General features: G+C 43.7%; 1 protein-coding gene across 3 annotated transcripts in view; it reads left to right on the top strand.

The window, feature by feature from the left end:
* GNAO1 (G protein subunit alpha o1) overlaps positions 1–16989 on the top strand; it is a 181147-nt gene that overhangs the window by 141810 nt on the left and 22348 nt on the right. For 2 of the 3 annotated variants that reach the window (XM_060275937.1, XM_035117115.2), the window contains exons 5-7: positions 2758–2886; positions 3666–3795; positions 14189–14342. In XM_060275937.1, the coding sequence (XP_060131920.1) occupies positions 2758–2886; positions 3666–3795; positions 14189–14342 (413 nt within the window). The remainder of the gene's footprint in view (positions 1–2757; positions 2887–3665; positions 3796–14188; positions 14343–16989) is intronic. The other variant, XM_035117116.2, reaches the window with a different exon arrangement.

The raw sequence follows: 16989 nt of genomic DNA, 5'->3' as shown, positions 1-16989 counted from the left end.
AAAAACACAGCATGGCTTATTTTCAAGGGATGTCTTAATTAAAAAATAAGTACCGGTACCGGTATCTGTACAGACCACAGACCTACTCCCACCGGGTCTTCGCGCGCGGCAGGCAGAGGCTGCAGCCGGGTCCTGGGGCTGCACGCGCGGAAGGCAGAAGCTGCAGCCGGGTCCTGGGGCTGCGCACGCGGCAGGCAGAGGCTGCAGCCGGGTCCTGGGGCTGCGCGCGCAGCAGGCAGAGGCTGCAGCCGGGTCCTGGGGCTGCGTGCGCTGCAGGCCCAGGCTGCAGCCGGGTCCTGGGGCTGCGCGCGCTGCGCGCTGAGGCTGCAGCCGGGTCCCGGGTGTCCGCGCGCAAAGGCTACAGCCGGGTTCTGGGGCTGCACGCGCTGCGCGCTGAGGCTGCAGCCAGGTCTCGGGGGTTAACGCGGCAGCAGCAACCCTTCTTTGCCACAGACCTTCTTCCACCACCCGGTACGGCTTATTTTCGAGGTATGCCTTATATTTTTCCACCTCAGGGAAATCCTGCCATGCCTTATTTTGTAGGGATGCCTTAAAATATGAGAAACACGGTAAAGGCTTGACATATCTTGCTTTGCATGTCATGCATCTATCTCATCATATATTGGTTTCACCTTTTAAGTCGCATTACTGAAATAAATGCACTTTTCGACGATATTCCAAGAGTTTCACCTGTAGCAGAGGTTAACATGTGAATAATAAGGAGTCATATGATGATGCCAGTGGTTATGACTCTTCTCTGCTAAAGATATATGATATATGAAATTCTATGAGAATCCTTGTTGCCCTGGGCATGTACCCTCAAGCCACAGTCCTCTCTGGCAAATAGGTGTTTGCTGGTTAGTGTACTATGTCCTTTGCCACACCGGCTTTGCTGGCTAGGGCTGGAAGTAGTCCAAAATGTCTGGAGGGCACCAGGCTATCACAAGCTGGCAAAGTGCTTCAGAAACTCTCGTTGGACAAAGATGATGTTGGTGAGAAGAAATGTGTGTGTGTTCATTTATAAGTGGTGCCTCTACCACACCACCTTCAACTCACTTAAATAATATCTTTGTGCAGTCTAAAAAAATTGAAAGGGAGGGGGAAATCTTTCTGCTAGGCTGAATGCTAACATGTGAAGATGTCCAAAAGGGCATTTCCTGATATGGTTTCCTGCTTTTTTTCCCTATATCTCAGCCACTCTCTTTCCTACTGTGCCCCAAGAGATATAATTTTGCCTTCAGCAGCAAACTGCAATAAAGCTTTCCGCTTGCTCACCCCACTAGCGACTGACTCATAAAATGGTACTCTGTTGCAATACAAAACATTTAAGAAGATAAGATCAATACATTCAGGCTATTCATATGGGTTGAGGACTTGTATCAGAAGCATCCCGATTGGTTTCAGAGTCACTCTGTATTTCCAGTTCAACTTATTATTCAGGACCAAATTAGATCTGTTAAAAACAAAGCTCTTTTTTCCCTTTCTCATAGAAGTGGATCAAATTTGCAGGCATAATAGCCCCTCCAGTGGATTAAGCCGTACAATCTGTAGGCAGATATAATCATTGGGTTTTGTGCAGGGCAGCTTGCACAAAGTTTGGTTTTTAAAATGGAAAAGAAAGGAAATCTATTTTATTTTCTGCCAGACTTCTATGCAATTTACAGGTATGATCACCCTTTCCCCTCTGAGGGCACAAAGCCTGCAAAATTTCAGAATTATAGCTGCACCTGTTCTCCAGGCTGCCACGGGAATATGGCCCTCCAGGCCTTCCTATCTGGCCCTTGAAGCTCTTTCCAGACCAACCCCCCCCCCATTGGCACTGCTTCATATCCTAAGAGGTTTTTTTCCTGGCTGCAATGAATTCTGATAATGCCTCTTACTTGTCTGGACAAAATATGGGGGATATGTGAGCATGTGTAGTAACTAGCCCACGGTTCAAAGGTAAAATTGACATCCATTGCTCCACCCACTTTTGCCTCTGCCCCTACCCACCACTGGCATGTGGCCCTCAGAAAGGAATGCGGCCCTTGAACTGAAAAAGGTTTTCCTTCCATGCTTTATCACTTGGGGATCAGCACCATAGGAATCATAGGAGCAGGGCAGAGAAGGGAATATATATCCCAGGAAAGACTGGAATGGGGAAATGTTGGAGGCCTCCAAGCCTCCATCATAGACTTGGGCGAGGGGATACATCCACTTTCCCCTGGAAGCAAGAGATCTCTATTGACTTGAATAGAGGAAGCGGTGGCAGTGGAGGGAAAATGGCATAGATCTACATGTCTGTTAGATCTCTCCGAACAACTGCATAAGTAATGTATAATAACATGCAGGGCTTTTTTCAGCTTGAACTCATGGAAACTCAGTTCTGGCACTTCTCAGGTGGGTGCCATTGCCATTCTAAGAGAATGAGTTCTGGCATCTCTTTTTCTAGAAAAAATAGCACTGCTTATTTCATTCATTCATTCATTCATTTTCTATTCCACACTTCATCCGAGGATCACTGGACGGACGATTTACAATATAAAACCAAAAGAGGATGTAATATAGTAACAAACAAAAACACCCCTCCACACACACAGTATATTTATATGTGGTTTAATTCTGTTCTTTGTTGTTTAAATAACTTCTGACATTTAGAAGTATGTTTTCCCGAAGAGAATTTTCTCACCTTAAGCATCAGTGAAAAACATTACAGCATATTTTATCCTTATAACTTATATATCCTTATGCTTTTCCTTAATGTCTTCCACTTTACAGCTACCTAGACAGCTTAGATCGAATCGGAGGTGCTGATTACCAGCCTACAGAGCAAGACATCCTTCGAACCAGGGTCAAAACAACTGGCATTGTAGAAACCCATTTCACGTTCAAAAACCTCCACTTCCGGTTAGTATGATGTGAAAATGCAAACAGATTGTCATGACTATGCAACTTTCAGCTGTGTGGGATTACAATCTTTCTGCTCAAGCCAGGCAACAACCCTCGCATTTCATAATCGTGCAACATAGCACAGAGCAGAAATTGACAAAGAAAATCCGACCTGAATTAGCAAATGCGGGCTCATGCTATAAATGTGTAATATGACAGTGTCATGAAACTTTATTTATTTATACACTTTCTTTGAAGCTTCCTGTCTAAAGACATAGAAAAGGAATGGACAATGGAACATGAGGTAGAAGCGTGCCAAATAGCATCAAAGAACTCTGAAACCAACAAGCTTTAAACAGCAAATGAGATTAAACAGCAGCACTTCACACACCTTCACACACAAAAAGTTCCAAAATCAAAAGGACCAAGGGCGAGTCCAGGTGGGCTGTTTATTCACGCAAAAGTTGGTTGTTAGCCCACACTTTCCAGTATCATTCTCCTGTCACTTTTCTAACTGCTAAGAAATCTAAAAAGAAAATGTGATGGGAATTGACAGGTGAGGAGCTTGAGGCCCAGGAACTGAATGCAGCCTCTCTACCTGTCCCTTAGAACTCTCTGGAGACCACACCCATTTCCTTAGGTTGATCTATAGAAAACAACAACAACTCCGCTGTAATTTCCACCATCAATTCTAGTCCTGTGCTCTGGCGCAGCAGAGAACGATGCTTGGTCTTGTGGGACTAGCCATGCAATTCTTTGGATGCTGGGCATAATGAAGGATTGTGTTTCTTCCTCAGGCTGTTTGATGTTGGAGGTCAGAGGTCAGAACGTAAGAAATGGATCCACTGTTTTGAGGATGTCACAGCAATCATTTTCTGTGTCGCGCTGAGCGGGTATGACCAAGTGCTCCATGAAGATGAAACTACGGTGAGTATTCTCTGGGCGGAAGAGTTCCCTGAGATAGCCTTGCTTTTCTACTTACTGCATTTGTTCCAAGGTCATCTCACAAACCGTCCTCAGTTCTGAGACCAAAAGGATCTAACAGATATACTTTATTACTCACATGTCTTCCTTTGACTCTTAAATGCTATGGAGACCCCATTCTACCACCAACAGCTGGATTTAAGTCTTCCATTCCGCAAGATGGTGTTAGCACAGGTAACTGTTCCTTGCACACTTTCACTTGGTCCAGAATTTGACCACAAAATCTGTTTCCCTTTCTCTTTGGCCACCCCAAGCCATGTGCCCCTTGTGCAGAAGGGTCTCCCTTTGAACAGAAGCTCTTCAGGAACCCTAAAGAGTGGTTATTCTTGATTACGGTTCTACTCACAGAGAACTTGTGAAACAAAAGAGGGGGTGGGTATAGGTTCCTGACCCGGGGTGCTTATAGTGTGACAACAAACCAGAAGAGAGTTAGAAAAGGACAGGCCTAAGAAATGGGGGTTGAATGTGAGCAAGTGACATTTTTACCCAGAAGTTCTGGTGGTGCCTATTCTTTGGTTCTTTGGGTGGATTCATGCAATCACTTTTCCACTGTAAAAACAAATAACAAGGCAGGTGCACGTGAGCAAAAGGGGTGTTCCCAATAGGTTGAAGAGGAGGCTGAGAAGTAGTTCATTTGTCAGTTTGCTATGCATTTGGCAAGAGATCATATTGCATGATTGCTCATGAGGAACAGGCTTTTGTCTATGTTTGGATATAATTTACACTATTTTGAATCAAGATGGTGTACTGAACCTTTCAAAAGAGCACTGATTTTTACCACAGATTTCAAAACTGCACTGTGTTTTTGTTTGTTTGTTTGTTTGTTTGTTTGTTTGTTTAATATGATTCCTGAGCAATGCCAGGGATGAGATTACTAGAATTTCATACTTTGGCTGCTGGTTTTCAAATTTCTGCTTCTCCCTCATTTGTGAATTTCTCCTAAAGTGGGGGTGGGGAGCAAACAGTTGCCCTCCAGATGTTCAGCAGCACCTGGAGATCCACACCAGTTCCATCCCATGTTGAAAGGAGAGTCACAAAATGGAATCGTTGTTGGTTGTCAAGTTGTTGTTATGGTTATGGCCTACCAAAAGTAAATGACAGGTCCATTGGCTTTTTGACTTGTATAGCAGTTGTTCGGTTTAAGTTTATTAATAGTCCACAGACCTTTAGTTTCTCAAAACGTATGTTTGATGACATACAGGAACGGGGGGGGGGGAATGCAAAAAATACAAGGAAGCCCACTAACAGCCCACTCCTGTGTGTTGGTATCTGATTGGCCACTGTGAGAACAGGATGCTGAGCTAGTCAGGCCCATAGCTGTCAAGCTTTCGCTTTTTTAAAGGGGATGTCCCTTATGCTGAATAGGCTTCCTCGCGAGAAAAGGGAAAACTTGACAGCTATGGTCAGGCCTGATCCAGTTGGGTTCTTCTAGCATTCTTGTGTTCTGAACAGTGCATATATCACTGCTAAACAAAAATGAAAGATGACTGGGACACTACAAAAACCAGTCTCCCATAACAATTCTGGGAAAGGTGTTTGTGAATCCTTATAGCTCAGAATACAAACTTTGCAACTGATTCAGTTTCATCAGATTGTGTAAAGGCGGGGGGGGGGGAGTTATGGCCCTCTAGATGTTGGACCAATGTTCAGGGATGATGGCAGTTGTAGTCCAAGAGCATCTGGAAGGCTGCAGGTCCCTTGCCCCTTCCTGGGAAAGGGAGCAGACAAGGGACAAGCAAGTCTGGTGCTTTCATCTCTATAAAAATCACACAATTGAAATTCTTATTGTACAGCTTCTAACTCTGCTTAAGTAACAACCAGACAAACACAACTCTCGTATGAAATGCCACTCAACCTTCCTTCCAAAATAACCAAAAGGAGAATATTTAAGTGAATCAGTGTAAATGCTTTCCTATGTTTTTGTAACAAATAATTGCCACAAGACCTTCGCAGTTGTCTGGAATTGTGTCCCGTGCGCAAGAGATGTCTTCTTGGGTCTTTTTGGTGCCGAATCAGGAAATGGAAAATAAAAGGTAGAGAGAAAGCTTATCTCTGGAGCAGTAAAAACTCTTATTTTGTCTGATGGTTGCAAGAATTTTACAGCAGTGTTTCAAAATGCTTAAAAGAGGAGAGCTATACTGTAAATGGAGAGCACAGGGGTAGAGGAGCAGCCCGAGCTGAGGTTTAGCTCCCATGAGAAGACACTAAGCAAAGAATGTATCAAAACTATATTTACAGGTAGGTAGCCGTGTTGGTCTGCCGTAGTCGAAACAAAATAAAAAAATTTCTTCCAGTAGCACCTTAGAGACCAACAAGTTTGTATATATGTAATGTGATTGCAGCTGTGTAGTCTTGACCTTAAATGTATATTACTTGCCATGTTTGAGTGTTATGTCTGAACTAAGGATAGGGGAGGATTTTGATTCAGTTCACATTTAAAAGCAAACATACCAAATGCACACTTTCTGAAACAATATGTGAACCAAAACAAAGCTGTCCTTCAAAATTTGCACTGTTCCAAATTTTGCAATATGGTTCTTCATCCATAAATGTACAGTCATACCTTGGAACTCAAATGCCTTGGCTCCCAAACAAATCACCTCCCAAACCATTGAAACCCAGAAGTGAGTGTTCCGGTTTTTGAACGGTTTTCAGAAACCGAACATCTGGTGCGGCTTCCACAGCTTCTGATTGGCTACAGGACGCTCCAGCAGCCAATTGGAAGCTGCACCTTGGTTTTTGAACGGTTCCAAGAGTCAAACAGACTCCCGGAACGCATTCTGTTCGCGAACCAAGGTACGGCTGTATATGTTAGGATGAACTGCATATATAATTATATATTGGTGGGTATAACATGCAGAAATGCATTCTACGTGGGGGAATAGCTTTTGCCGCTGAGCTATGGCCTCCTTCACACCTTCTTGCTGAATTGGGGGAAGTCTCCTGTGGGAACAGGGGCGATAGATGTGGGGCTTAAGTATTTAGCCCACAGTCCTCTGTGCATTCAAAGGAAGTTCCTGAAGAGGACCATGGGAGATTTAAAAACAAGTGATCAGTGCTGCTTTTGTACAAGTTGACTTCAACCACAGCACATCTCTTTTGCTTCTAGCAGAATTGGAATCAAGGTTCTGCCACCTCTTTAGAATCTGGGGAAGATCAGAGGGCAGAGGTTTTATTCTCTTAAAAGTAAGCTGGTTTGTTTTTTTAATGGTTTGAAGCCATTCAAAATGAATACATCAGGAAAAAGAGGAGGGAATGAATTGCCTGGTGATGCTTGCAGCAAAGGTTAGTTCATTATGTGCTCAGCTGGCAAAGATAGCAAGGAGTCCTTCTGTGATTCAGCTCTTCCTCCACACTACTTCACGGTTGCTGCTACATTCATAAGCATTTTAGAAGAGGCATTGTTCCCACATTCGCCTTGCATTTTTTTAACCCCTTTGAACTACAGCTCACTCGAACTATAAATAAGTATGGAACACAGATAGTGAAATAGACATATGGAATCGCAGGTGGGAGAGTGCTGTTACCCTCTTGTTTTTCTTGTGGGCTCCCAGTAAAGATAGTCGGTTGGCCGCTGCGAGAACAGGATGCTGCCTTGGTCAAGATCCAGGGATCCTCTGATGTTCTTATGCTTGCAGACACACACAACTGCAGGAGGGGGGGATAGAAGTGTGCTTCTGATTGGAAGTATCTTCCACATAAACCATCCCAGGCACTGTGGCAGGGCCACCCCTAGGGAAGTGCAGGGCCTGGAGCAAATCACGCTCATGACCCACCCACCTTAGCACTGTAGGATGTGTCCTCCAATGCTGCCTCCACTCTTATTCCTCCTCTTCCTCCTCTGCTTTTAAACAGATTCACAGGTCCAGATGGAACACTGCTAACTGCAATGTTACCTTCTGGCCATCTTCAGTGCTAAAGAGGAGCAGAGATCAAGCTACCACCACATTAGCACAGAGAGTAAGGAGCCTGGGTCCCTCTGCTCGCTATCTATGTTCAAGACATATTGAGCATTACTAGTGCCTACTGGCAGGGCAGAAGGCAGGGGAGGCAGCACTAGGTGGATCCAGTACCAATGACAGGCAGAGCCGGCGCATTCTAGTTGTGCCCCTCTCCTCCTCCCTGCTGTGTTCTACCAGGGCAACACCAAGATGGAGGAGGAGGAGGAGGAGGAGGAGGAGGAGGAGGAGGAGGAGGAGGAGGAGGAGGAGGAGGAGGAGGAGGACAGGCAGTTCCATTGGTTGCAAATAGGAAGGCTGGCTGAGGGCAGAATGACGTTGGTGGGGCCATGGCCCATTCACTCTAATGGCCCAGTCTCCACTGCTTACAACAATCTGTTCTGAGAATCCTCTTATCTTCCTCTCTGAACTGCATCATGCACTTTCACCGCGAGCAGGATTTGTACCGTTGCAAGGACCTACGAATGATTTCCCCGAACGCGGGTTCTGTGTGTGTTTGTCTTTTGTCCAGTCTGCATTCGAGTAACTAAGGTGCATGGGGGACCATGGCGTTGCTCTTTCTTTACCTGTCAGCTGGTGTCTTTGTGGCCTTCCTTAGCTATAAGGAATGTTCTTATGAAAGAAACAGGAGGTCTCTCAAATAGTATCAAAACAAGATGCGGGCACTTGGGTGGCACAATCTAAAGGTACAGGTATAATCAATCTTGCTGAATGGTGTGTTTGAAAGACTGGGCGGGGGGAGCTCTCTCAGCCCCTACCCGTCATATGCAGGCAGTGTGATTGCAGTACAAGTTGCTTATATTTAATAATCTGTACTCACACCTCTGTTTTAACCTCTTCTGATTCTTTTTCTAATTCTAATATGGTTGGAGGCAGCAAAACTAAAACAACAGTAAGTATTGTTACCGTTACAGGAATGTTATGGTTTCCAACTGGAACAAAAATGAAGGTGCTTCTAATGTCATTGTAGACTTGACATTCATGACTTTGCCAAATGGTGGGAAACAAGGAGCATGGACCCAAGCAGTGATTTATGAACTCTACCTTAAAGATACCTGCATTTGGTCCACACTAAAGATACCATCATGAACACAACACAAATATTTCTTCTCTGAGGGGTGGCAATTCCAACATATTATAAGTATATTATGCTTTACCATCTTCAACTCTCTTCTTTTCTCCATTTAACAGGATCAGTTGAAATAACCATTTTAAGATGTTTCCCCCCCCCAATACTTGTTTTGAAACCTGGCAAGGGGCGTCAACATCTCTAATACACTTGTAAGGAGACTTGCTTGTGTTTTTGCTTATGTAGAATATACAGTCTTGGTACACTTTACAGGAAAACCAATAAACTTGGGATTCATCCAGTTAAGAAAACAGTGGATTTTCCCATCCCTGTCAAACAAAACAACATTGGGGTAATTCTACCATGAAAGGATTTCAGGCCCCTGTTTGTATTAGCTGTTGCCTTTAGTACTTGTTCCAGCTTTTTGATGTGGTCCGTTGGGCAACTTGGTCCAGGAGAGCCTGGGATAGAGCTGCTGGATAATATAGTAGGGGGTAGGCCAAGTAATTGTAATGGCTGTCTTGCAGTGTCTTAAAATTCCTCCATTCAGCTACAGGTGTCAGATGTGGGGTGTAAAATCAGATTATTGAGTGTTCAGGCAACCATATATATATATATATCCAAAGATGTCTGTGTTCACTAAGGGATGGGAATCCACTGGGATAGCACTGAGCTCAAAATTTTGTGGGAGGACCAACCCTACGATCAGGCAGACTGAGGCAGGCACCTCAGGTGGCAGATTCTGTGAGGCTGGCAGCAGGGGTGAGGTGTTGGAGAACAGAACAGCATGCTCTGCTCCCCTCAGGTGTGATGGAACCATGCTAAAGGAACATTTAACTGCCAGTCCAGTTGGTCTCATGGAATGGGTATGGGAAATAATTTGTGCTGTTCCTCAGACAGCAAAATTTATTGGACAGGCAATTTCCTTGGACTAAGCAACCACATCACTCTTTGGGAAAGACTAAAGAAAACCCAAGAAATCTTGCTCTGGGAAACTATGGTGGCAGTGGATTTTATTGCAGGTAAAATTTAGGCAAACTAGATTCCGACTGGATTTGCCTAAATTCAACAACTGAGATTGCACACTAGTTTAAAAGGGGGGGCACTGCACAAATCTGCACATAGCATACTTTCACATAAAGATGGGGGCGGGGATTAACCTGGACTTACTCAGCACACCCAACACCTAGAAAGTCGTATAAGTGTCTGAAAACAGGCTAACGCCACCCCTTACCTATCCTCAGGGTAGATGCCAGAAACAAAGAGCATATATTGGTGCTGCAGCCCACACATGGGAAGATGCAATGTTGGTGTGAGAGATCAGACATCTCCTCATCTCTTCTTCTGAGATGAGCCAGTGTGGTGTAGTGGTTAAGAACGGTAGACTCATAATCTGGTGAACCAGGTTCACTTCCCCGCTCCTCCACATACAGCTGCTGGGTGACCTTGGGCTAGTCACACTTCTTTGAAACCTCTCAGCCCCACTCACCTCACAGAGTGTTTGTTGTGGGGGATGAAGGGAAAGGAGAATGTTAGCCGCTTTGAGACTCCTTCGGGTAGTGATAAAGCGGGATATCAAATCCAAACTCCTCTTCTTCTTCTCCCTTGAAAAGACACGATGCTCTCAAGTTTCTAGTTATGCAGTAAATGACCTGACTGAGTGCTATTAAGAGGCATCGTTTGTAGTGCTGCATCTGCTGTACAACCCAGAATTCCACCTGTAGTATGTTTCAATGGGTGTTGTCCTTGCTCTTTCCTTCCCTGCAGGCGAGATGCTGAAATATTTCCTTGACCATTTGGTTCTTCTGTTTTCGTGCAGACACAATGATCCAGTCTTGCTGGGTTTTAGCTTTGCATTATTCTTATTATTGTTATTATGCAAGAACAAAAATTAAGAATGCAAGCAGTGATACATCCATATGTATATAAACAGATGTTATGCAAATATATAAGAGCACACAGACATCAAGCCACATGCTTAGAAGTCATATCTGTGACAGCAGTGAAAACACTGTGCCAGCGTTAATGTTCGTTCTGATCTGATCTGTCTATCTAAATGACAAGGGGGACCTAGCACATCTCAAATGATTCTCAAGAATCATTCTTTAATCTCAAGAAAACGTTTTGTACCGGTTAAAGCAAGGCTGGGGGTATTGGAAGTGGGTACTGATAATTGGTGTGTAATGATGACACCTGGGCCCTTTACACCAGTAGGTGCAATGACCCAGGTAGTCATAGCAGCAGGAAGCAAGACTATCAGATTGGACCCTGCAAAAAAATGTGATGTATATTTCAGGGATCTCAAACTGATCCTTGGCTGTGGCTGCAGATAGATGTGGGCATAGGACATGGCTGGTGGCCATAGATGTGGCAACAAGGCAGTCTCACCTGATAATGAGGGATGGGGGAGAAATTTGATTCATTTCTCATTTAAAGGCAGGCCTACAGAATTTGCACATTGCGAAACAATATGTGAACCAAAACACAGACTTTCCTCGAAATTCTCACTCCTCTGAATTTTGCACTGCAGCTCTTCAACCAAGTAATGCATACAGAATGCATACACTATAAACAAAGTGTGCCATATATATATTAGTGAAAATAACACACAAAAATGCATTCTATTCAAGAAAACTGCTTTGCAAAAATGAGCATATTAGGTAACATTATTTACAAGACTGTGTAAATTAGTAGGAAATTTGCACTAAAATAGTAATTAATTTTCATGAAGGCTTTAAAATATATATCTCAAACTGATGTGGAATTGTGGAGAACTGGAGAGTGTGGAAATGAGAACCTGAGAGGAGCAAATTAATGCCTTGCCTGTGTAGCAACTTCAGAGAACCCACATTCCACATTGAAACATGTCAGAGATGATGTTGGAGTGGATTTCTGGGGCATGTTGTAGCACAAACAGTTGACATGGGGCACTGGCTAAGACTCCTGAACCTCAATGTTGCTTCTCTAACAGAGAGTAAACCCTATAATGCACCCAGGACTAGGGCTGGAGAAGAATTTCCTTTGGTCCGCCTTGCAAAGTGAACATACCTAATCTTCCTGGACTAGTACACAGATCCAAATGTCATTATCCTTAGGATTTTGCAGTTCCTTGAATTGTATGATACAGTTCTCTGCTTAAAATAATACCAAAATGCTTTTCAAAATACATATTTTAGAATATCTTTTTTTAAAAAACATACAGAAATTCATATTAAAATGCCTTTCTAAATATGAGCTTCTGTATGGATTTTTTTATTTTTTAAAAAATACTAATTTGCAGATTGCTGAGAAAACAGGACAGAATGGACTTATGACAGAATGGACACATGTGACAGTCAGCTGATCAGTCCATCCTGACCTGTACTCCCACAAAGCTATCCATTGGATGGGTAAGCAAGATGTCTCTCAGGGAAGTTTGTTCATCATTGCTGGCCATCTTCTCATTGAGGAACCCCTGGAAAGCTTCCAAGGAACTCTGGCTCCCTGGAGCACAGTTTGGAAACCAATGCCTTGGTGACTGCAACTAAGAAACCACAGTCTAGCCCAGTGTTCCCCAACCTGGTGCTCTCTGCACGTTTTGAACAATAACTTCCACCCATCTCAGGCAGCACAGCCCTTTTCGACTGCATCACACACACACACACACACACACACACACACACACACAGCCATCACCACCATTTGGACTTTTGTCAGCTCCAGCCAGCAGGTCTGAAGGGAAACAAATTGGGGACAGCCAGTCAAGTGATACTATGCAATCTTTTCGGGTTGGGTGGGGAGTCAGTTACGTTCCTGCTATTCCAAAGGCACTTTCATCAGCTACCCGGAACACATTTATGTCTATCCTCTTTCTTTTGTCGGTTACAATTTGTACCAGTCGTTTGCGGCGGGGAACTGCCACACTTTGAGGAGCTGCTGCTGATGTCAAACAGGAAAGCTCTCTGTTCTGTAACCTGCTTTGCCTTTTGATAACCCCTTGGCTCTTTGGGTTGGCTTCGACCTCCGTCGCGGCTGCTTCTCTCTGCTATTCCGTTTCCGGCCGGGAGAGGCGGCACAGCTCTCGCACCAAACTCCAGCAGGCCTCTACGCCATCACCACTTTTCCTCGGCCGTCTGATCTTTTCTAACCAAACAAAGGCCAAAATAATGAGATATTGAGAGACCCTCCAAATTTGGCAGGTATGAAGCTTCTCTTGAACCGAGAAAAAAATAAAGAGTTGAAAGCAGCTGGAGGAACATGACGCTAACAGGCTGACTTTGCTGTGAGCTCTTTCGGTATACACCAAACCCTGCAGCTTCTTAACCAATGTGGCCATTTTTATTTTACATCTTTTGTTTTACTTCATTATAATTATTATTTGTTGCATGAATTTCAACTAAAAAGCTGCCTTCCTTTTATTTGTGCATTTGTTGTTGTGGCCTTGCCAAAAAAAAAAAAAAGACCCTTCCCCAAACCCAAATCTAATCTTTTTTCTTAAAGGCATGACCTAACATCAGCAAGATTCTCAGCTGATCAATGTTTTGGTTGTTCTTAAGTATTCTATCTTTTGCCTTCCTTCCTTCACCGCTCTCTTTTTTCTCCTTCGGTTCAGTTTCATTTATTTTTGTTTTATTGTGATCTGCTTTCGATCAAACCATCTTCCAAAAAATTAAACAAACAAAGACTCACACTAAAAAGCATCAACTGGGGAATGTCAGTACTAAACGAAATAACAAGCTACTAAGACCAAAGCTCACGGCAAGGTCACTGCCAAGAAGATGTCGCCTTGTGGTCTGCTTTCAACTCTCAATTAATTCAAGGATCTTACCAGTCCTTGGTTAATGTATTGACCAAATACGTGTCCCATACACATGCACACACCAATGAAATGATCAGCATTTTAACAAAGAATGTTCTAGAAAATCTGCATGACCCACACTTCGGTTTCGATCTCTGACCTTTTAAGGGCAGGAGTTGTTTACACCGCCGCCATTTGCCATACATGCATGGTGCATGATGAAATTTAGCTGAGCTGGAATCTTGTTTTTTAAAAAAAGAAAAAAAGATGTGCTATGCAAAATCGACAGCTCTGTAAAAAATAAAAACTGCTACAGTGCTACTAACTGTACTTCAGATCTATAGGGATTGCATCTCTTTATGTATGTATACACATTTCTCAGTATGTATACATTGATTTATTACATCCACTGTTGTCTGCTTCCTTTTGTGTTATTACACCCCCCCTTAATTATTAAATTTAGATGCTTCCCTACACGTTGAAGATGGTAGTAAAGCTCTTGCCTGACTTGCCATCTCCTTTGTGTTGCAGAACCGCATGCACGAGTCACTGAAGCTCTTCGATAGCATCTGTAACAACAAGTGGTTCACAGATACCTCCATCATTCTTTTCCTCAACAAGAAGGACATCTTTGAAGAGAAGATTAAGAAATCCGCATTGACTATCTGCTTTCCAGATTATACAGGTGAGAAAAACCTTATATATATATTGCAGAAAAACTGCTTTGTGATTCAGAAACCCTTGCCCTGTAATTGATACCTTTATTTTGGCTGTACAAAAAGCACTGCTCTCCTTAGTTCAGTGGTAAGATGAGGAGACTGTGGTCCTTCAGATGTTTCTGGAACACAGCTCGCATCATCCCTGACCATTGACCATGCTGGCTGGAGATTGATGGAAGCAGAAGTCCATCAACATCTGGACGGTCACAGGGTACACACCCTTGTGTTAGCTCTGTGCCCCAAACAACCCATAGGTTATTATGGGAATTTGGGCAGTAACTTAGCTAGCCTCAAAAATATTTGACCAATTTGTGGAGGATCAGTTGAGCCAGTGCTTTTTTCCTTTAAAAAGGGGTGCTCTCATTTTCCTACTCATATTGAAATACTGCCCCTCAATGAGGCCAAACTTAGATTCACAAAATGTTTAGGGGTATTCGTACCCCTGCACCACCACCCTGCAGAAAAAAAGCACTGAGTTGAGCCATGGGTGTTCCTCATGGTGGCTCCATGGAATCTACACATTCAAAGGAAGTATATCTCTGAATTCCAGATACAATGGAACCTCGGTTTTCCAGTGTCTCGGAAGGCAAAAACCCAGAAGTAATTGCTTCCATTTTTGAATGCACCTCGGAAGTCGAATGGCTTCCGCTGCGTGTTTTTCTTTTTTCTCAATGGATTTTGCCAACTGCCCATTGCTCCTCAGTTTTCAAATGTTTCGGAAGTCAAACGGTCTCCTGGAACGGATTACGTTCAAAAACTGAGGTTCCACTGTTCTAGTAGCAAGCAGTAATGAAAGGCCACTGGGTTTTCTTTATCCCCAAAAGTATTTGGCTGGCTGTTACTGGACTAAACGGCTCTTGCTCTGATTAGGCAGGGCAGCTTTCTTAGGCACTGTATGCTCACAGCACTGTGTGGAAGATGAGGAAGACCAAAGAGGGAGTGGCTCATGGTAATCAGACACAAAAGCTTTCACATCAAGGTTGCTTTGCTGCTGCAAAATTCATGTCACCAACATGAGCTGAGTTAGCTCCAGGTTTGCATCAGGAGGGGTTGGAAATAAGGCTGCATTTGCACAAACAGTGAGCCAAGAAGCTTGGCTTAAGAAATCAGCCCACATGAGAGCTGCAGGCTGATGCATGTAGTCCAAGCACTCCTATTTTGCTTCTCCCTGTTGCAAGTGGGGGACTTTTTTCTGCCTGATGGCCACATTCTCTTCTAAGCAGCCTTCTGAGGGCCACATGTCAGTAGTGAGTTAGGGTTAGAGGCAAATTGAACCTCCTGGTGGGCCAAGATTGGCCCCCCGGGGTGCAGGATCCACACCCCTGTTTTAAGGATGGGTGTGCAGAAATGTGTGTGTCAGCTCCATAATGCTTCTTGATGTCAGTTATGACTATGATTACATTGTCTTGGTGACAATGGTGATAGTACCACAATACTAACGTTGTTATTAATATGCATACATTAGCAAAGATGATGGTGATGACATCCCATCAGCTTACATGACTGGTTATATGGCAAAAAGGGAAATCCCTGCCCTCGGTGAAATTACAGTGTTTTTCAGAGTGTGTTCCAATAAACTCTGGGCTTCCTGGAGGCTTATTAGTGGCTGCTCTGTGAAAAGATGAGTAAGACAGGACATGTAGGAAGGCAGGATGTTCAATAAGGTAGCATGCTTCTTCTCAATAAATCGATTCGAATGCTGAGTGAGTGTAGGGGAACTCTGCTGAAAACCAGCCTCTAAGCTCCATGTTCAAATCTCACATCTTCTCTGAATTTGCTCAGCAGCTCTTAAGTGAGCCACTATCCCCATCTGTAATATTGGCCTCTTTTACAGCCTTTTAATGAGAATTACTGGCAGGCAAGCTACACATTACATTACAGTGGTACCTCGGTTTATGAACACAATTGGTTCCGGAAGTCTGTTCATAAACTGAAGCGAACTTTCCCATTGAAAGTAACGGAAAGTGAATTAATCCGTTCCAGATGGGTCCGCGGCGTTCATAAACCGAAAATTTGTAAACCGAGGTGTTCATAAACCGAGGTTCCACTGTAATTGTGTGCCTGTAGTCAAAGTGCTTTGGATTTTATAAATTTTAAATTGCAATTGTGGGATGATTAGGATTAGGAGGGTGGGGTGTGGGGGAAGCTTCCCTAACCCCTGAGAAAAATCCCTTCTCTCCCCACCCTCGGACCCCCACACAGGCCTGCTGCTATCTCTGGGATGGAAACTTACACTGGCACTAATGGTAACTGCAAGGAGTGGGGATTTTAATGAGGTCAAATCTATCTTCCCCCACAAAACTGCAAACCCAATCCTAACCAGGCATTTCAGTAACTGCAATTTAAACTTGGAAAAATGAAGCATGTTCATTGCATTCACACAATTAACGTAACATGTTGTTTGGCTTCCAGATAACATATGTGAAGTGTTTTGAGCACTGTATAGATGCTAAGGGTGACCACGAATTGCATCATCCAGAGCTCATCAGTATTACTAACTGAACTGAGGGCTATAAAGCACAGTTTGCACAGAGTGTGTGTGTTCTGTGTGTGTGTAAATAAGTTTTGCTGCGAGTGTTGCAAAGACCCAAACTCTGGTTCTGCACAACTTCT

This window comes from Zootoca vivipara, chromosome 6, assembly GCF_963506605.1.
Source record: "Zootoca vivipara chromosome 6, rZooViv1.1, whole genome shotgun sequence".
Classification (NCBI taxonomy): Eukaryota; Metazoa; Chordata; class Lepidosauria; order Squamata; family Lacertidae; genus Zootoca; species Zootoca vivipara.
The sequence above is the reverse complement of the archived record's forward strand: the minus strand, read 5'-3'. Positions and strand labels throughout refer to the sequence as shown.